General features: G+C 43.4%; 1 protein-coding gene across 1 annotated transcript in view; it reads right to left on the bottom strand.

Moving 5' to 3' along the window:
• The window catches only part of LOC124788168 (troponin C, isoallergen Bla g 6.0101-like), a 110,609-nt gene that overhangs the window by 71,000 nt on the left and 17,654 nt on the right, over nt 1–21,955 (bottom strand). Inside the window, exons 2-3 of the mRNA XM_047255321.1 lie at nt 20,096–20,123; nt 11,755–11,898 (exon numbers count right to left, since the gene is read on the bottom strand). Of these exons, the coding sequence (XP_047111277.1) occupies nt 11,755–11,898; nt 20,096–20,123 (172 nt within the window). The remainder of the gene's footprint in view (nt 1–11,754; nt 11,899–20,095; nt 20,124–21,955) is intronic.

Genomic DNA, 21,955 nt, shown 5'->3' with positions numbered 1-21,955 from the left:
CTGCTGTGCGATATTATCTCATTCTGCTAGGAGTGGTGGAATCTACTAACATGTTGTCTGCCTTTCGTAAACTCATTCACCATTTTGATCCAGTACCAATAACTAGGTGCTTTAAGCTGAAAAATGTATAGTGCTGGAGAATATGGTTAGAGGAAGAAGTGTAAATGTGGAATTGGGGTAGTAATATGGGATACTAAGATTTCTCGCCTTCTAAGTGCTGTAGTTTGGTTAGCTGCTTGAAAACTACGTTTAGCAACTGTAGACTGTTTTGGGTGCATCCATTTTATAGATGGCAGGCTTTGTGAGAGTGTGAAGCTGGTTCTCCGAATTCACTAGGAGGAATAATTGTTGCAGCTTGGTGGTTTTCACTTTCATTCTTATCGTAATACATGAAATATTAATATATTTTGTAAAAAGACGTTCAGCTAATACACGGAGCCGTGGAATGGTGTATTTGTTGCGTATTTAAACTTAATTTTCGATTTTATTTGCATTTCTGAATTTCAAGGCGGTTGTGTCACTAATATGGAATATTAGTAGCTTACCCTAGTATTCCATATTTGTACCGTACTTTCACAACCTGTTTTAAATCTAGGAATCGCTTCACGAGCTCGAAAGCAGTGGAATGAGTCTGCTGTGCAAGTAGCAGTTAAAAATGTTAGAAAAAAGAAAATGGGCCACTCCAGAATCTATATGTTATAAACCCCGCACATGAAACCATGTCAAGCACCTTGTGTGTGACTCCTCATGTGTAGTACAAGATGCAACCGCTGGATTTAACTTTCATGAGCCCTTTTGAATCCTGTAATTCTGAGCAGGTACGCATGTGGATGAGGAAAACTGCACGTCCAGTAACAAACGTGTACATCGCCAGACTGATTCGGGCCTCACGTGCCAAATAGGAGAGATAGCAGTGAATGGATTTAGGGTAACAAGAATACACTCGTTAAACCCTCATATCTTCACGGATGCAGGTTCCATTGCCAGCAATAAAGGTATTATAACAGATTTACTCAATGGTCCAGTCAATGAAACATATGCAGGAGGTGCGGCCTCTAAAACTGGAAAGGCTGATGGTGAAGTCGTGGGAGGAACATCTACTGCCACATCTGAAATTACACCTTGAAAAATCTTACCCGTTGCATAAATAAAAAAGCGGCCAGGTATGTGAGAGAAAGAAAATCGGATCCTTCAGCAGTCTTGTCTCCGTACAAGAGAACTCTTGAAGTTTCGACAACAGCAACAAATAAACCGGTGACAATGAAGCAGAGTCCAGCAAAGACTACGAACCAATAATCATCAGATCATGAAGATAATGTTTCTAGTGTGAGAGATGATTCGTCCGCCATCAGTAGCGATGTGGAAGACAGTGTACCCACTAACGAAGATGGCAATTGTCTCTTTTGCCCAGATAAATTTTCGCGGGACAAAGCAGGGGAAGAATGGGTAATGTGTCTGATGTGCGAAGTGTGGGCGCACACTGAATGTGCACGTTACGGTTAAGGACGATATGTCTGTGGCTTTTCAAGTGAAATTACTTAGAGTAAGGAGTTTAGTAACTGAGTATGGTATATTTCGCGTGTTTTTCTATTGTGTTTTTACAATGAATTATTATATTTTCCATTATCTGTTTTACTTTAACAAATTTGAAACAAATGCACTATCCATATTTGTACCCCATAATCTCAAGTGCCAAAAACGTCGAACTTTGTGCTAAGCCTAATTTAGAAATGCTGCTGATATAGTATGTATTCGAAAATATAGGAAGCATTAAAATATACCTCAAAGCATGTGCTTAAGATATTTTGTCTGCTTAATGCCAAAAACTGAGAAATTTATAAACGAAAAACGAAGTGGTATTCCATATTTGTAGCACTTTCTCTACTGTAATTCAGTTTACGCTGTCACAATGTGCATCATTTTTGTTATCTACAGCGTCATTCTTACCTGTAACTGGTGTTTCAATAGATGACTACGCGAAAACTAGAAGATGCAAAGGAAAATAAGACCTGTCAGTGGATAGAGCATCCCTGCAAGGTTGTAATCGTAATACGCGCCGTGGAGTAGTTGCTCCAGGGACAGGAGTGTCAGACAGAATACGTAGAGAAATAACCCGCTCCACACTGTCGCATCGACGCGCCTACAGATAGGCAACCCAGTCAACACATTAACAAAGCAGGCTGCCATCGCGCCGTCCCAGACTTCAATGAAATACGAGAGCTGTTCGGAAAGTAAGGTCCGATCGGGCGTGAGATGGAAACCACAGATGAGGCATTGCACAGATTTGTCGGGCGGTGTTTTTAGTATGCCTGTCGATCGCGTCACGTCTCTTTTTTTCGGTTTCGAGAGCGCAGTGAGCACGTAAAAATGCCCACAAAATAGGGTCTGCCACCAAGGGTGCAGGCATGGTGTGAGATTTCGCCTGATGTCATGTAGCCCACATGATGTAACACTCATGCGTTTCATTCTACATTTTTTGATTTTCGCAGTGGTTTCCATTTCGCGACCGATCGGACGTTAGTTTCCGAATATCGCGCGTACGCGCAAGTATTGGCAGCTGCCGAGTGACAAACGTTGCTCGTATAGAGTATTTGTCTATTAAAGACTTGGAAAGATGGTCTATCCACTGTATTTCCTATATGTCTTGTTTTCGTTTAGTCATCGTTCGTAAGGCCTGAATACTAATGAAAAACCCTGTGTTGCTTTCTAACTTCAAAATGACGAGCAAGAATAGACATGATAAAAGACTTAGAGAATCCTGAAGTATGAGACAGGGCCTACGCCTTTGATCCTAGCTATTTGCAATGCAATACTACTCATATTAATCAGTATTCGGTATGGTTAATTTCATAGTTCTGAACTCCAGGTAGAAGTTGATGCCTTAGTAAAATAATGTTTTATGTGTTTGCGAGGCAGCCGAGACATCGAAAACTATTACCATGTCAATAAATAGCCTCTGATTAAATTTTAAGAAAAGACCATTAGTTGCGCTACGTAAACTCATACTGCCTCCTCTTCACATTATGTTATGCCAGACGAAGAATTTTACAAAGGCGCTCGTTAAACAGGTGAGGCTTTCAACCAGCTGAAAGACGCTCTTCCCTAGATCAATGATGCCAAGATGAAAGACAGTTTCTTTATCGGACCACACACCTGACGATTGGCGATGGATGGCACTTTCGACGCTAAACTCATAAATGCTTGGACTGCTTACAGAGTCACTGTTCTTGGCTCTTTATGCAACAGAATAGGATTAAGTTTCTGTAATGACTGCATTGTTGAAAAGCTACAAAAAAACTGAAGTCTACATCTACATGATTACTCGGCTACTCACAATAAAGTGCCTGGGAGAGGGTTCAATGAACCACCTTAAAGCTGTCTCTCTACCGCTCCAATCTCGAACGGTGTGCGGGAAAACGAGCACTTAAATTTTTCTGTGCGAGCCCTGATTCCTCCTATTTTATCGTGATGATCATTTCTCCCTATGTAGGTGGGTGCCAACAGAATGTTTTCGCAATCCGAGGAGAAAACTGGTGATTGAAATTTCATGAGAAGATCACGTCGCAACGAAAAACGCCTTTGTTTTAATGATTGCCACTCCAATTCGCGTATCATGTCTGTGATACTACCTCCCTATTTCGCGATAATACAAAACGAGCCGCCCTTCTTTGTACTTTTTCGATGTCATCCGTCAGTCCCACCTGATGCGGATCCCACACCGCACAGCAGTACTCCAGAATAGGAACCTTCTGGAAATCTAAAAATATGGAATCGATTTGACATCCCCTGTCGATAGCACTCATTACTTAACGAGTATAAAGTGCTAGTTGTGTTTCGCAAGAACGATATTTTCTGAATCCGTGCATACTATGTATTAATAAATCGTTTTCTTCGAGAGTTTGTTGAGTATCTACCGAACGCTCCCGCGCCGACTAAGCGATCCCGTAACGGGACGCGCCGCTCTTCCCTGAATTTTCTCTACCTCCTCTGTCAGTCCTAGCTGGTGAGAATCTGAGACTGATGAACAATACTCAAGAATCGTCTAAACAAGCGTCGTGTAAGCCACTTCTTTCACGAATGAGTTACATTTCCTTAAGATTCTCCCTATGAATCTCAGTCTGGCATCTACTTTTCCTACTGCTTGTTTTATCAGGTCATTCCACTTAAGGTCGTACTGGATGGTTACTGCTAGATGTTTTACTGCCCACTGTTTCCACTGGTTGTCATGAATAGTGTAGTTGTACACAGTGGTTCTCTTTTCCTATGTATGGGCAATGTGTTACATTCATTTATGTTGAGGGGCAACTCGCAGAGCCTGCACCATTCATGAGTCCGCTGCAGATCATTCTGTAAATCGCAACTGTCTTTCTTGTGGACAATCTGAACATATGCGAACAGTCTTAAAGAGCTTCCGACGCATTCTATTATACTATTTACATGAGTTGTTGACAGTAATGGTCCTGTCACATTTGCCTGTGGAATTTCGGAAATCACCTTTATATTTCTCGATTTTGTTTCTTTAGGATCGAGGTATTGAGTTCTGTCGGCAACGAAGGCTTCAAACCAGTCGCAAACTTGGTCCGATAGTCGGTTAGCTCGTATTCTTTCACCAAACGTTACTGCTTGACGTCATCAAATGCCTTCCTGGACACGACTTTGTATACGGTGCTGTGGATCTCACAGAGGAAAAGAGTATTCTGAGATTCGCAGCGTCTCTGCTTGTAGAATCTGTGTTGATTTTAGAAGAGGAGATTTTCGTTCTCCGAAAATGTCATAATTTTTTTAGCGTAGAACATATTCCATGTCACTTATAGAATAAAGTGATCTCTGTTTACATTTTTGTGTGTCTGAATAATGTTCATGCTGTTGCATCGTACTTTGGTTCTATTAATGTGCATCACATATTAATCATTAACTACATTCGTGGTGTAATTTATAACCTCACGCGTCACTGATGTTTGCATTCCTGTTGCTATACCAACGTTGCCACTCCCCCCCCCCCCCATCCCCCCCCCCCCCCCCCCCCTTCTGTGCATTCTTAGTACCGGTTGCGCTTGTGCTCCGTGCAAGCGCGTGCTAACAGTGATAATAGTTTCCGTAGGTGCGTACGGGATGGGGTCCTTCTCTGTCCCACGAAGTTGTAAATGTTGCTTTTCTTACTTGTCATCACAAACTGTTTTAGACGGAATGGAGCGACTTCTGAGCGATGATCATGTTTTGAAGTTACTATTAACTTGGTTCAAATGGCTCTGAACACTGTGGGACTTAACATCTGAGGACATCAGTCCCCTGGACTTAGAACGACTTAAACCTAACTAATCTGAGGACACCACACACATCCATGCCCGACGCAGGATTCGAACCTCCGACCGTAGCAGCAGCGCGGTTCCGGACTGAAGCGCCTAGAACCGCTCGACCACAATGGCCGGTTACTTTTAACTAGCAAAGACAGTTGACTCATTGGATACACCAGATTGTTTTCAAGATGCAGCCGTGTTTAATGAGAATGAAACAGAAATATCTGATGACGAAATTTATAGTGAAATAGACGACGATGAAGAGGCAGAAAAAAATCCGCCAATAAAACGCAGGAAATAGTAACACAACTTGCCTATTTTTCTGGAATAAACCGTTACAAATAATAATAGCGAGATGGTATCTATATTTTATAAAACAATCCGGTATGGCATCGATCAAAGCAAATACCAAACAGACTGACTGACTAAAGGCCGAAATACTAAATGTCTTTTTCCAAAGCTGTTTCACAGAGGAAGACTGCACTGTAGTTCCTTCTCTAGATTGTCGGACAGATGACAGAATGGTAGATATAGAAATAGACGACAGAGGGATAGAGAAACAATTAAAATCGCTCAAAAGAGGAAAGGCCGCTGGACCTGGTGGGATACCAGTTCGATTTTACACAGAGTACGCGAAGGAACTTGCTCCCCTTCTTCCAGCGGTGTACCGTAGGTCTCTAGAAGAGCGTAGCGTTCCAAAGGATTCGAAAAGGGCACAGGTCATCCCCGTTTTCAAGAAGGGACGTCGAACAGATGTGCAGAACTATAGACCTATATCTCTAACGTCGATCAGTTGTTGAATTTTGGAACACGTATTATGTTCGAGTATAATGACTTTTCTGGAGACTATAAATCTACTCTGTAGGAATCAGCATGGGTTTCGAAAAAGACGGTCGTGTGAAACGCAGCTCGCGCTATTCGTGCACGAAACTCAGAGGGCCATAGACACGGGTTCACAGGTAGATGCCGTGTTTCTTGACTTCCGCAAGAAGTTTGATACAGTTCCCCACAGTCGTTTAATGAACAAAGTAAGAGCGTATGGACTATCAGACCAATTGTGTGATTGGATTGAAGAGTTCCTAGATAACAGGACGCAGCATGTCATTCTCAATGGAGAGAAGTCTTCCGAAGTAAGAGTGATTTCAGGTGTGCCGCAGGGGAGTGTCATAGGACCGTTGCTGTTCACAATATACATAAATGGCCTGGTGGATGACATCGGAAGTTCACTAAGGCTTTTTGCAGATGATGCTGTGGTGTATCGAGAGGTTGTAACAATGGAAAATTGTACTGAAATGCAGGAGGATCTGCAGCGGATTGACGCATGGTGCAGGGAATGGCAATTGAATCTCAATGTAGACAAGTGTAATGTGCTGCGAGTACATAGAAACATAGATCCCTTATCATTTAGCTACAAAATAGCAGGTCAGCAACTGGAAGCAGTTAATTCCATAAATTATCTGGGAGTATGCATTAGGAGTGATTTAAAATGGAATGATCATATAAAGTTGATCGTCGGTAAAGCAGATGCCAGATAGATTCATTGGAAGAATCCTAAGGAAATGCAATCCGAAAACAAAGGAAGTAGGTTACAGTACGCTTGTTCGCCCACTGCTGGAATACTGCTCAGCAGTGTGGGATCCGTACCAGATCGGGTTGATAGAAGAGATAGAGAAGATCGAACGGAGAGCAGCGCGCTTCGTTACAGGATCGTTTAGTAATCGCGAAAGCGTTACGGTGATGATGGATAAACTCCAGTGGAAGACTCTGCAGGAGAGACGCTCAGTAGCTCGGTACGGGCTTTTGTTAAAGTTTCGAGAACATATCTTCACCGAAGACTCAAGCAGTATATTGCTCCCTCCACGTATATCTCGCGAAGAGACCATGAGGATAAAATCAGAGAGATTACAGTCCACACAGAAGCATACCGACAATCCTTCTTTCCACGAACAATACGAGACTGGAATAGAAGGGAGAACCGATAGAGGTACTCAGGGTACCCTCCGCCACACACCGTCAGGTGGCTTGCGGAGTATGGATGTAGATGTAGATGTAGAAAACAACCGAAACGTGCTCTAAATATCAGAAATATGTGTACAAAGTGCGTTCCATTGATAGAAAGGCATATCTTGACACTGAATAACGAAATAAGTGCTTAGTTGATTCGTTCATATACCTACTCCTATTTTTTTTTATTGAAAGTCATTGTTCGTTTTTTTCCTGTGTAGTTTACTTAATTGGTCGTTAACTTTCTCAAAACATGTCTCTGAGCTTTGTTGAAGTAGTTTTCTTTGATTTTTAAGTTAATACCAAAATCTCTAAGAGGCCAGTGTTAACGTAAGAGACTTAGTTGTTGCTAAGACTGTTTTCTTTTTTAATAAAGATTGATTTTTCATAAACAGAAGCCTTTCTATTACCGATTCTTAGCTTAGAGAAACGTAGTAATTACTAATGTCAGTCTAAATAGTGTGTGCATCTCGGAAATATGATGTGCTAGAGATATTTCGTTTGCACCTTTGAATTCACTATCCCAAAACCATGTATACTCCCACAGAGAAACGAGATGCAGAAAAAAGTCCAGTTTTTTCACTTATATTATCGCTGTAAATCGTATTGTATAGTTTAGTTTAGGATGACCATGCAACGTGAAACCACCATATGATTTGGATTAACTGGGATCAATATGGATAATGCAGAGGGAAAGTTTGAAAATAGCCTACTGTAAAATACGATGATGTCCCATCCCGGTTGCGTTATCGTCCCTGCAATTCATTAATAATCTTGATATAGAAGCCAGTCAATTTGCCAAAAATTTGCTGTAAGTCTCAATGATAATAAATAGAAACGTAATTGTCATATCTCATGTAGCGGTTGCTAGCCACCAAGCCTGCTTAACGAAGGGATCAAGGTGCAAGGAACGGAAGAGATTACACGACATTCTAATTTTATTTGAAAATATGTTTTACGTGTTGCTGTTTTATTGTCGAGTTCTCCCGCAAGTTGCGACTGCAAGAGGCTGGTAAAGTGGACATACAGAAGAAGCAATGGTGGGCATTTTGTACTCGACGAAAGGACGCTTTCATACCTGTGTTACCGATGTAGAAGCACTGCGACATATCGCTTAGTGTCGGGCTGCAGATGGTTATTCTGCTAAGCAGTACCGTAGATCTGTTGAATTGCTAGTAGTTTACGATATTACAGACTTTTACAAAAGGCCAGGCGGTCTATATCAGAGTCATTTAGCCACTTTGTTGCCACCTGTGCGATTGCATCAGGAACCTGAAACTGGAATCTGTAACAGCCTCGTCTGTCAGCCTTTACGTACCGGACCGTCACGTTCTCGATAGTGGAATGGGGTTGAAAGAGCAACTGTTGTACATTATAGCGCTTTTAACATTACACGCGAATACAGTTGTGTAATTAAACAGGGTCGTAAGGATACTTAAATTTTGAGACGTGCTGCTTTTCAAGATATCGCGGTCAGTCCAACACAACTCAGACTGTTCCAAAACTTCGTCCTGCCTAAGGGGCCAGTGCGAGGTTACCAGCGCAAGTGCTCCCGTAGGATATTTCATGGAATTTGGTCAGTGACAGGTCACAATCAACGTATGCACTTAATGCAATATGACTTGCAGGTTAAATCGTTTGCAGCCTGATGTCGAAAGTGTCATTTGAGGAATGTCTTCAGTTAAGCTGTGCACAGAGTTACTACTTTTCACGACATCCCTCCCGCTCCCATCTCTGCACATTGTTGAACACAAGGTGATGTCTCGAAAACTAAACGAAAAGGACATGTCGAAACCGAATGCTACACAACTGGCTCTTTTTTTTTTTTTTTCCCCGCGTGTGACGTGCGAGGGTAACTCGGCAATATTTCGTTCTTCAAGCAACTTATGGTAAATGCTACCATAACTGAAAAAACTTGAGCTTAAAATTACTGAAAAGATTATTTGCCTCGATGGCGTTTGAAATTACACGGAGAGAATTCTCCGCTTTTAAAACGAAGATGGGAGATGGGAGCTGTTAAATGACTGAGTCGGTCTGAAGAGTTATCATTGTGTCCAACAGTTAGGCATCAAGAGGGTAGGAACGCGGAGGTGGGTGTAAAGACGTAGGACTGACATGGAAAAATGGAGTAAGGGGAAGCATAAAGCTAGTAGGAGGGACGACAGATGTGAGGGCCGATCCCGTCGACTGTAATTGTGAGTTTGTTGTTTCACCGACAGATGATAATGATGTTTGGTTTGTGGGGCGGTCAACTGCGCGGTCATCAGCGCCCGCACAAACTCCCAATTTTTACACAGTCCAATTTTTTTACAAAGTCACAATCTAGCCATTGTCACGAATGATGATGAGATGACTACACAAACACCCAGTCCCCGGGCAGAGAAATTCCCCAACCCGGTCGGGAATCGAACCTGCGACCCTGTGATCCAGAGGCAACAGCACTTACCACCATACCACGCACGAACTGCAGACTTCACCGACAGAGGAAATGAGGTATGTGCTGTTGCAGATTTGCGGAATATCAAGATGTAAGTGTAGCAAAGAATGAAGATTGGAGCTTCGAAAGGAATAACATACGTATAACGTATATTGGTGTTCCATCTGGACGACGTGAGAGGAGAATTTGATGAGCTTTGAAGGATTCGCCGAGATGAGTATAAGCGGATAAGGAATTCGAGACAAAAAAAGAAAGATAGGAACGTAAATTACCGGAAATCTAGGTAATAGATGAAAGGACTAACACGCTGGATGAAGCCTACTCATACCTCAGATGTAGTGGCAGCATTCGATGCATTCGATCTCTTACATATTGTGGTATCGCAAAAAACAGACGCTTCCTACTATAGTGCCGACCTCGAGAAAAATTTCCCTGGAGTTTTGTGGTTGTCTCCCGATTCTGAAAGGAAGTAACATTGGAGATATGTACCGCTAATACAGGAAGAAAAGTTTCCAGGAATCCATTATGTACCAGACACATTTCCTATTGATATATCGAGTAGAAAAGCTTTTGTGTACCCACTTGCATCCATGTTTCGAGATCCTCCGCTTTTGTATAGAAGTGAGAAAGAAATCCCAGTCCGTTTTATTTCTTTTCGGGACATTTCAGTCAGAATTCCTGAAGCAAGTTATGAATGTCTGATGTATTACGAGAATGTTTACAGTGTCACTGCCCACTACTTTACTAAATAATATCAGTCCAGGAGAAATGGGATGAAATTCTCTTTCTTGTAATCAGCGTAGTTTCTTGCGTTGTGAATGTAAGGCATTAGGAAAGAAACGGACGTGACAGACTGGAACGTAACAAGTAGAAACTTCACTGCTTCTCATAGAGCAAGTAAAATTTGAAATACTGAGTGATGTAGGAAGATCAGCCTACTGCACCTGTGGTTTTGCTCAGCTGCTGCGACAGCTTGTGTCACTGTTCCGTTTGGCCATCAATGACGTTGACTTGGTGAGTAGAGAGTTCAGTTCCTAGGATACTGTGAGAAGATATGCGTATACCACATTTTAAGGAGGAGCTGTTGATTAAAATTTCCCCATTTCCTACTCATAGTAACACACATTCACATCAAAGTTTGTAACTGCTGCAAGTGCAGTAACAGAAAAAAACTAAAATAATTAAACAGAAACGGATATTGTAGGTAACTAAAAAAAGTCAATGAAAAGTGATTAGGCTGTCACCTCAAAACACAAGAAGCCACGCCTTGTAGACTGCTAAAGTTTAACAAGTGGGACCTATGCTGACACATTTAATGAATGAATGAAGCACTGACTCTTAAAATACTCAGCGCTATACATGACAAAATTTAAGATTAATTTTAAACGCGTTTGGCCAAGTCTTGGAACTCGGTGTTTCAAAGTGACTGTGTATAGTTTGTAAATACTTGGTAAGATGGTCTCATCGTGGAATGTATCGTTTACTTCAGGTGGCGCTACAGAAGTGTGGAGCTGGAAGTAAGAAATGTGTATGTGAGAATAATTACTGATGCCTCACGGAGTGGGCAGTCGCAGAGAAGAAAGGCGCTGGTGCAAATCCATTCTGTAATGTAATGTCAGTTCTGGAGAGCGTACAGCTTACACGAAACCCCAAACACTGCATTCGCGATGTAACCATCAGCTGTTACCTGGAGCTCAAGAATATTGCGTACTTGGCAACAATTCAAACACCGGCGCACTGTGTGGGGAGACATATCCAGGAATTAGATCCCGGGACACCGACGAACCGATGAGAGAGTAATGCAACCACGGTACGGGCCTCTCAGCAGCCTCCAAAGTGCTCTAATCTCGACAACGACCTTGACGTTGGTGAGGCGTGCCAAGTCAAAAGATCAGGTCCTATCTCCCGAGACAGGTTATCCTATACTTTCTGATCATGTCAGATCTGTGCATGAAGTGACAGGGGTACCCGCCCCAGCCCTCAACACAGCTGTTTGGACACGAGCTGCGCTCCTACCGTCAGCGTCCACCTCCTCGATGATTTCCTGCAGCTGCTTCTCGTTGAGGCGCAGCCCCAGCATCTCCAGGATGGTGCGCACCATGTCCGTGCCGATGGAGCCGGTCTTCTGGTGGTCGAACACGTCGAAGGCCTTCTTCAGCACTGCAAACCAGCAGGAGCACACATTTGAGACGGAACTGCTAGAGTGCATGAAATGACTAAAAGATTTGTTTTGTTTAATGTTTCTATTCCTAAATTACACTACTGGCGATTAAAATTGCTACACCAAGAACAAATGCAGATGATACACGGGTATTCATTGGACAAATATACTAGAACTGACATGTGATTACGTTTTCACGCAGTTTGGGTGCATAGATCCTGAGAAATCAGTACCCAGAACCACCTCTGGCCGTAATAACGACCTTGATACGCCTGGGCATTGAGTCAAACAGATCTTGGATGGCGTGTACAGCTTCAACACGATACCACAGTTCATCAAGAGTAGTGACTGGCGTATTGTGGCGAGCCAGTTGCTCGGCCACCATTGACCAGACGTTTTAATTGGTGAGCTCTGGAGAATGTGCTGGCCAGGGCAGCAGTCGAACATTTTCTGTATCCAGAAAGGCCCGTACAGGACCTGCAACATGCGGTCGTGCATTATCCTGCTGAAACGTACGGATTCGCAGGGATCGAATGAAGGGTAGAGGCACGGGTCGTAACACATCTGAAATGTAACGTCCATTGGTCAAAGTGCCATCAATGCCAACAAGAGGTGACCGAGACGTGTAACCAATGGCACCCTATACCATCACGCCGGGTGATACGCCAGTATGGCGATGGCGAATGCACGCTTCCAATGTGCGTTCACCGCGATGTCGCCAAACGCGGATGCGACCATCACGATGGTGTAAACAGAACCTAGATTCATCCGAAAAAATGACTTTTTTCCATTCGTGCACCCAGGTTCGTCGTTGAGTACACCATCGCAGGCGCTCCTGTCTGTGATGCAGCGTCAAGGGTAACCGCAGCCATGGTCTCCGAGCTGATAGTCCATGCTGCTGCAAACGTCGTCGAACTGTTCGTGCAGATGGTTGTTGTCTTGCAAACGTCCCCATCTCTTGACTCAGGGATCGAGACGTGGCTGCACGATCCGTTACAGCCATGCAGATAAGATGCTTGTCATTTCGACTGCTAGTGATACGAGGCCGTTGGGATCCAGCACGGCGTTCCGTATTACCCTCCTGAACCCACCGATTCCATATTCTGCTAACAGTCATTGGATCTCGACCAACGCGAGCAGCAATGTCGCGATACGATAAACCGCAATCGCGATAGGCTACAATCCGACCTTCATCAAAGTCGGAAACGTGATGGTACGCATTCCTCCTCCTTACACGAGGCATAACAACAACTTTTCACCAGGCAACGCCGGTCAACTGCTGTTTGTGTATGAGAAATCGGTTGGAAACGTTCCTCATGTCAGCACCTTGTGTGAATGCTCTGAAAAGCTAATCATTTGCATATCACAGCATCTTCTTCCTGTCGGTTAAATTTCGCGTCTGTAGCACGTCATTTGCGTGGTGTAGCAATTTTGATGGCCAGTAGTGTATTCCTAAATTAGCTGTTAATCTTGTGTCCATTTGTGATGGAACATTTGTTTGAATAAAAGAAAGGAGCAAACATGATTCGCACCTAGCGCCCTTAGAAAGACGGTCACAGGATTTTTGTGGGGTGAACCAGGGAGCAGGTGTCGTCAACGCAGTGATACGTAGACAGGGACGGAAACTCTGCTTCTCCCAAGAAGAACAGCGGTTTCACTGCAAATCTATCTAGTTACAAATAATAAACTATTAGTATATTATTATTACTATGGCTGTGATTATTATTTATGGACTCACTCATTTTCACTTGGTGCTGTTATAGCGATAAAGGTTTCAACGAGCAGTTATCACTAACTTAACTATGTTCTCTGAGAACCCGCCGTTTTGTTGTTCAAGCGTTCAGTTCAACTGCCTTTTGCAGCTGCCAACAGAGCGAATCATGCTTCTCTATCTCAGTAGCTGATCTCCATTATTCTCATGATTTCCAGCATCTTTTCCAAACAAGCACTGAGAAACCGAAACGTCCACTGCCCACAGCGAGGGTGAAGGCCGCTGCCTGGAGGTACATACGCGAAGCGGTAAGTGAAGGATGCAGGGTATTTAAAAAAAAAACTGACAAGCTTTAGGGACAAGTTCCTACCAAAACAAGAACAAAATGTCCAGTAAACGAGGGCTGTACAAGAACTTACTTACAAGAACTCTACCTTAAGAACTATGAGCACCTGTTCATGTTCGATACTATGAAACACAGCTATATCTACATCTACATGGATATTCCTCAAATCACACTGAAGTGCCTGGCAGAGGGTTCATCGAACGATCTTCAGAATAATTCTCTATTATTCCACTAACGAACACCGCGCGGAAAAATCGAACACCTTTGTATTTACGTGTGAGCTCTGATTTCCCTTGTTTTATTGTCATCATCGCGTCTCGCTATGTAAGTTGGCGTCAGTAAAATACTTTCGTATTCGGAGGAGGAAATTGGTGATTGAAATTTCGTGAAAAGATCCCTTTGTCCATCACGAACCCCTAATCACGTCCATCGTACCTTCTCCACTATTTTTCGATAATATAATACTTGCTGGCCTTCTTTGAACTTTCTCGATGCACTCCGTTATTCCCATCTGGTAAGGATTCCACACCGCGCAGCAGTATCCAAAGGAGAACGGACAATCGTAGTGTAAGCAGCCTCTTTAGTAGATTTGTTGCATCTAGCACTCATGTGGATGACCTCGCAGTTTTCATTATTTGGAGCAACTGACAATTTCGGAACCATACAGATATCTTTTCTAAATCTTTCTGGAATTTGATCTTCTGATGACTTTACTAGACGATAAACGACAGCATCATCTGCAAACAACGTAAGACGGCTGTTCAGATTGTCTCCTAAGTCATTTATATAGATAAAAGAGAGCAGAGAGCCTGTAACTCTTCCTTGGGGAACGTCAGAAATCACTTCTGTTTTACTCGACGACTTTCCGTCAAATTCTACATACTGTGACCTTTCTGACAGGAAATCACGCATCCAATCTCATAACTGAGATAATATTCGATAAGCAAGCAATTTGATTACAAGCCATTGTGAGTACGGTGTCAAAAGTTGTTCTGCTTCAAGCTCTTTCCTCTACATATCTTTTTTTTTTGGTGGGGGGGGGGGGAGTAATATGAACCAAAACAAGAAAAAATGCCTGGTAACCATGGGCTCTACAATAGCTATGAGTACTTGTCCGGTAGAAGAGATGTGCTTTACATTAGCGAAGATAAACGAGTGCTCACAGCTCTTAAAGTATGAATTTCAGATCCCTTGCTTACTAGACGGTTTTTTCTTGGGTTAATCCCTACTTTCTCCTCCCAAAATATGTAAGGCGAAGTCCTTGTAGTAGAAGAGATCTGTTTCATAGTATCGAAAATGAACAAGTATTCTTAGCTCTTAAGGTATGCATTTTAGGACCCATTTTTACTAGACTTTTTTTTATTTTGATGGAAGGAATGTGTCCCTAAAGCTTGACTTTTTTTCCGGGCATCCTATATAAGCAGAGCAGACATGGACAGGGAATTATTGTAGCGACGATACTTGCCGCAAATGGGGAAATCCACTGACATAAGCTACTCTGATAAACGGCACATTTTTGTGCCTCGTGCCTCGGAAATGGTGAAACTGGTAGGTTTTTCTCGTGTTACTGTCATGAGCATCCACGGAAAGTCGCTGAAGGACGACGAAAGTACGACTATGTGTCAGGCGTTGACCTCCACTCCTTATCAAAGAAAGTACGAATTGGAGGTTTTCCCAATCTGTAAAGCAGAATAGATGACGATCTTTGGGAGATGTGACGACAAGGTGGAAAGCTAGTGCAGGCTCAATTGTTTTGGAGCATCTGTTCACACACACTGTTGCAGGTGGGATGCTGCAGTAAATATCCCATGTTGACCCAAAAACAGCCGGCCGCTGTGGCCGAGCGGTTCTAGGCGCTTCAGTCCGGAACCGAGCTGCTGCTACGGTCGCAGGTTCGAATCCCGCCTCGGGCATGGATGTATGTGATGTTCTTAGATTAGTTAGGTTTAAGTAGTTCTAAGTCTAGGGGACTGATGACCTCAGATGGTAAGTCCCATAGTGATTAGAGCCATTTGAACCGAAAGACATCGCCAGTCACATTTACAGTGGGCACATAATTACTGAGCCTGGACCATGGACCCATGGAAATATTTCACCTGGTCAGATGATTCACATTACACAGGTGAACGAAACATGCACTGCACCACGGACACATCTGGTGAGTGCAGTACCCGCTGCGGGGTACATTCGTCTTGACTTCCATGAGACCTGTAGTAGCAGTCAGAGACACCAGAACTATGGGAACATGCTTGATATGTTCCCCGATGGTGATGGCATTTTCTAGCAGGATACTTTCCTTGTCATGAGGCCAGAATCATGCTACAGAGGTATGATAGTAAAATCACGTTCGTGTCTTGACCACCCAATTCGGCTGATTGGAACCCAATGGAACTCATCTGGGACGCTGTTGAGTGCCAACTCCACGCCCACAAACTACCGCGTAACTGCACAGACATCTGGTGCCACATTCCTCTAGAAATCTACGTAGAATTTTTCGGATCAGCTTGGCGCAGAGCTGCTGCTGCATTGTGTTCCAAAGATGAACCAGTATATTAAGCAGGTGGTCATAATGTTTTCGCTCATCATTGTCTTCTCTGTGTGTCTAAATGCCACGAGGGTATCATTGTGTTTCTGTTTTCGCTAACACTTCCTTCCATATTCTTTGGATTTCTTGTATAATTACTGTCTAAAAGTTTTAACGTGAAAATGAACAGTTCCAGTAACGTCCTGTTGGCAGCACTGTATTCCTAACAATCTCCCTAATAACTTCATTGTATGGCCTTTTGCTTCTGAGATTGAAATTTGATGCAAATGTCATACAACTTTTGTGGCACTTTTGGCCATTTCTGATTTTGAGAGAAACGTTGCAACGTAATTTTTTCTGCAAAAATAAAGCAAACGTCTTTGAAATCACTTGCACTTCCAAATTCAAACCGAGAGGCTGAGGACAAACGCATAGTCTTCGTTTTTATATTTAATGTAAGGGGGCGGTCAAATGCAAACCGAGCGCCCTCCACAACGGCACCATAGAATGGTTTCAGTGAAAAGTAATCACCACATGCGTTGAGACGTTTATCCCACTGGGAGGCGAGATGATCAATTGCTGTTCCGTAGAACGAGGTCTGCTGCTGACGGATCCACAACCGCACCCAATCTTGCACTTCCTCGTCCAACCAGAACAGATGTCCACACTTGCTTTTCTTCAGATCGCCAAAAATGTAAAAATCACACGGTGAAAGATACCGGCTGTATGGAAGATACCGCAGTCTTTCTCAACCAAATCGCTAAAGTGAAGCATTTGTCCAATTAGCAGTGTGGGGGTGGGCGTTATTGTCCAACAGGATGATTCCGTAGAACAGCATTATGATAAGTCCGAGGAAAAATGGAAAAGCCAACAGTGGAAACTTTCCACTCCTTCCCTGCCAAAGAAACCCAAAGCCTTTCGCACAAATCCCGGTAAGGCCATGATGAAATTCCTCTTGGACTGCATGGGCTCTCTACTCGTCGAGCTGAGCGATGTGAAGACACTTCGCAGAGACTGAGACCCACCAGGAAATCAAAACGCCGAGGAATGTCAGACGGAATTATCCTGTTGCGCGATAACATGCGCCCCTGCATTGTCGATCGGACAAAGGCTGCGCTTCAGTGATTTGGTTGGTAAACACTGCAGTAGGAAGGCATGGAAACTGGTCAAAAGTCTCAACAACGACCCAACAGAACCACAACCAAATTACGGTGAATTTACACCTGATCAGATAGCTTTCCAACTACTCATGAACGGAAAAACTAAAAGGAAGATCAGGAATGGCAAAATTAAAAGAAAATTGAACGAGGAGATTAGCTTCCTAGCTCGCCCGTTCTTCATTCAGGAGCTACAAGATGCCATCAACGATTTGAAAAACAACAAGGCCGCTGGCCTCGACGATCTGATATCTGAGCAAATTAAACATTTTGGACCGGGAGTACAAGCATGGATCCTAGAGCTAATGAATAACTGTATCACAACAATGCAAATTCCTAAACTGTGGAGGAAAGCACGGGTTATTGCGTTATTAAAACCGGGGAAAGACCCAGCTGAAGCTAAAAATTTCCGGCCTGTCTCACTGCTTTGTCATTTGTTTAAAGTGCTGGAGCGAATGATCCTCAAACGCATAGCTGATTATGTGGACAAAGCCCTCATTAACGCACAAACTGGATTTCGACCAGGAAAATCATGCTGTGGCCAGATACTTAATCTCACACAGTACATCGAAGACGGCTATCAGAGGGGAGAAGTAACTGGGGTCGCATTCCTGGATCTCAGTGCTGCACATGACACAGTTAACCATAAGTTGCTTACCCAGAAAGTGTATAATGTTACTAAGGACTACACCCTTTCTATGTTCGTGCAATGCATACTACAGAACAGACGCTACTATGTAACCTTACAATCTAAAAACAGCCGATGGAGGACACAGAGAAATGGGCTTGCACAGGGTAGTGTCTTGGCTCCAATATTATTTAACATCTATACCAATGATCTCCCCATCAGCCACCAGACACGAATGTTCATATATGCTGATGATGCAGCAGTGGGCACTCAGGATAAAACCTTTGAACAAGTGGAGGAGAATCTCACAGGAGCCTTAACAGAACTTGCTACCTATTACGACGGCAATAATCTCAAACCAAACCCTAGTAAATCTCAAGTATCCGCCTTCCATCTTAGTAACAAACAAGCCAAACGGAAACTCCGAATCATGTGGCAAGGGGAAGAGCTGAAACATACAAACAGCCCAAAATACCTGGGAGTAACACTGGACAGAGCACTTACTTTTAAGCAGCACTGTCACAACACTAAAAAAAAGGTCTGTGTCAGGAACAACATACTGCGGAAGCTAACAGGTTCATCGTGGGGAGCTCAACCACATGTTTTGCGCACCACGGGTCTGGCGCTGAGTATCTCAGCAGCGGAATACGCGGCGCCAGTTTGGAGGAACTCTGCCCACGCTAAGCAAGTTGACGTCGCCGTAAACGAAACTGTACGTATTGCCACAGGATGCCTCAAACCAACCCCCACAGACATCATTTATCCCATCATAGGCATAGCACCACCCACTATCCGCAGACAAGTAGCCGCCGAGATCGAAAGATCAAAAGAATGATCCTCGACACCCGATGCATATGCACCGAAAACAACGTGTCCGGCTGAAATCCCGCAGGAGTTTCATTGAAACTACTGAAGAGCTCGCCACATAGCCTGTCGCAAGGCGGCTATCACTTTGGGAAGAAATGGTGCCACACTCCACAATGGAACTACTTGAGGAGGGATCTGCAGGATTTCAACTACCTTTTACAACTTGGAGGTCATTAAGCCGGATGCGCACTGGAGTAACTGGGTGTAAATCAAACCTATTTAAATGGGGTTACAGTGATAGCGATAGGTGTGAATGCGGAGCAATACAGGACTTGGACCACCTATTGATTTTCCCAGATATGTCTATAACATGCACTAAAGATGATATTTTGAAAGTCAATGAGAAAGCAAACTACGTTGCAAAGTACTGGGAAGGGAAGATATAATTGGTGGATCCGGATACTGGAGAAGAAGAAGAAACCCACCGTACAGTCCGAATCACTGTGTGACTTTCACACCTTTGGCGACCTGAAGAAAGACACGTATGGACGTCGGTTGTGGTCTGGTGAGGAAGTGCAAGAGTAGGGGTGGTTGTGGATCCGTCAGCAGCCGACGAAACAGGAATTGATTGTCTCATCTCCCAGTGGGAGGCATTTGACTGTCCCTTACAGTATATATAAAAACGAAGAGTACGCGTTTCTCCTCAACCTCTCTATTTCGCTTAATGACCTCTTTTACGACAGTGCTGCTACTTTTTGGTGTTGTTATAGTGTCGGTTTTCAGTTAGCCCCGCTGCCACAGCCTTGAACCTGTGCTACGCGGTAGCTGTTACTCCCTGTGCTGCTTGGAGCGCAAATAGCTTACTTGGTGTAGATATGAACCACAAGACTTTTGAGTAGTGGTTTAACACTCAATTTGTAGTTCGAGAGACAAAGTTATAAAAAGTTTTTCATTACTTTCTTCAGCGTTACCTCTCGCACAGAACAGTTAATTAATTTCTATAAATAACAGCGGAGCACTTACCTGCGATTTGTTCTGGAGGTAACTCTTCCTGAAACAAAACCAAAAAAATACTGATAAGAACACACACACTAACGTATACGAATATTATATTGAGAAGCATTTGAATGCAATGAAATAAAGCTTATCTAAATTAGTTATATCATCTCCGGTGGAGTGAGCGAAATCATTAACACAGCACAAATGGAATACTTTCTGTAACTTAATTATTGGTGGTGAAGTGGGAATGTATCAGATTTACAGTCCTTGCACAAATACAAAGAATTGGGGTTTCAATCCTCAGCTCGGACTATTTCTGCCACTTTTCACTTCTTTCCCGCCTGGAAATGATGTGTTAGTGCATAAAATGCCGAGTTGCACTGTGGTTTGCAGTCCACGTCAAACTGTAAGCGCCCCCATAAATTCTCTGGATAAATGAGTCACAAGGTCGGATGATGGCACGGGAATGCCCCCTGCTGTAGCACAGTGCCAAGAAAAGCACTGCGGTGAAGAAACCGATTGCTTCATATTTCAAAATCGAAGTGTCGTGCCGTTGAAGACACTTTATTCCGTACCTACACCTTGGAACGGGTTCACAACAAAATCACTGACTACTTAGGCAAATTTAACTTATTTAACAAATACCAGACACCGAGTGATGTGGCGCCGTGGTTAGCACTCTAGATTCGCATTCGGGAGGACGACGCTTCAAACCCGCGCCCGGCCATCCTGATTTATATTTTCCGTGATTTCCCTAAATCGCTTCCGGCAAATGCCGGGATGGTTCCTTTGAAAGGGCACGGCTCACTTCCTTCCCCATCCTTCCCTAATCCGATGGGACGGATGATTTTGCTGTTTGGTCCCCCCCACCCCTACCCCCAAATCAATCAACCAACCAAATACCAGCCTGGCTTTTGTGAACGCGATATAACGAAAACGGCACGAATTCACGTAACTGACAACGTGAAATACACCATAGATCAGCGTAAAGCGATAATATTGACACTTCACAGAAACTTTGATACCGCCAATTTTTTACAATCTGCTCAAAAGAACGAATACGGCACTTAAAATTTTTCCATAGTACGCTGAAGCGATTTGAAATTACTTGAAGGTTTAAGTAGTTCTAAGTTCTAGGGGACTGATGACCTCATAGTGCTCAGAGCCATTTGAACCGTTTCATTTCGAAAGTGCTTGAAAAACAGACAGCCGCTTTCTGTCTGTGGGAATAAAAACTCTTCTTGGAATCGTGTTCTCTCAGGAGTGCCATAGCGCTCAGTCTTTGACCCACTACTGTTCTCCCTGTATGTAAATAATAGTGTAAATTATTTATTTGTGAATTCCGCGGACAACTATCTCCCATTTTTCTCAAACGTATTCCAGTACCGCATCAGAAAAGAACTTCGGCGCAACTTCGAATGAGCATCTCCACTAGGCAAAATATCCTGTCGCCACGTCCGGGAACAATTCTGCTTGCGTGTATGCTCTTGAAAATTTTCGTAATATATTTTAAAATAATGTAAAGCACACACTTACGCAATCACTTATTCCGCTCAACCTCCATTGTTGCAATGTAATCCAACACGGAACGAGTAGTGAATTCTCCAGACGCTTAAAATTACCCACGAGCGCTTGTGTGCATTAGATCTGCAGTATCCGTCTCTTTGACCATGCTTGTGCTTCACACGGCATTAAGACATCTGCCGCAAGACGGGTTACGTAACTAAATGGCCCCCTCATTGTGCATTAAGCCCAGTTCGTGAAATGAGAGATCAAGTAACGGCCGCCTCATCATAATCAGAACACAATGTCTCAGATACTTAGTACCCTAGCTGTGTTCAGCCTTAAAGAAATACATTCTCAAAGTCCTTCGCCGTTGGTGCT

This window comes from Schistocerca piceifrons, chromosome 3, assembly GCF_021461385.2.
Source record: "Schistocerca piceifrons isolate TAMUIC-IGC-003096 chromosome 3, iqSchPice1.1, whole genome shotgun sequence".
Classification (NCBI taxonomy): Eukaryota; Metazoa; Arthropoda; class Insecta; order Orthoptera; family Acrididae; genus Schistocerca; species Schistocerca piceifrons.
The sequence above is the reverse complement of the archived record's forward strand: the minus strand, read 5'-3'. Positions and strand labels throughout refer to the sequence as shown.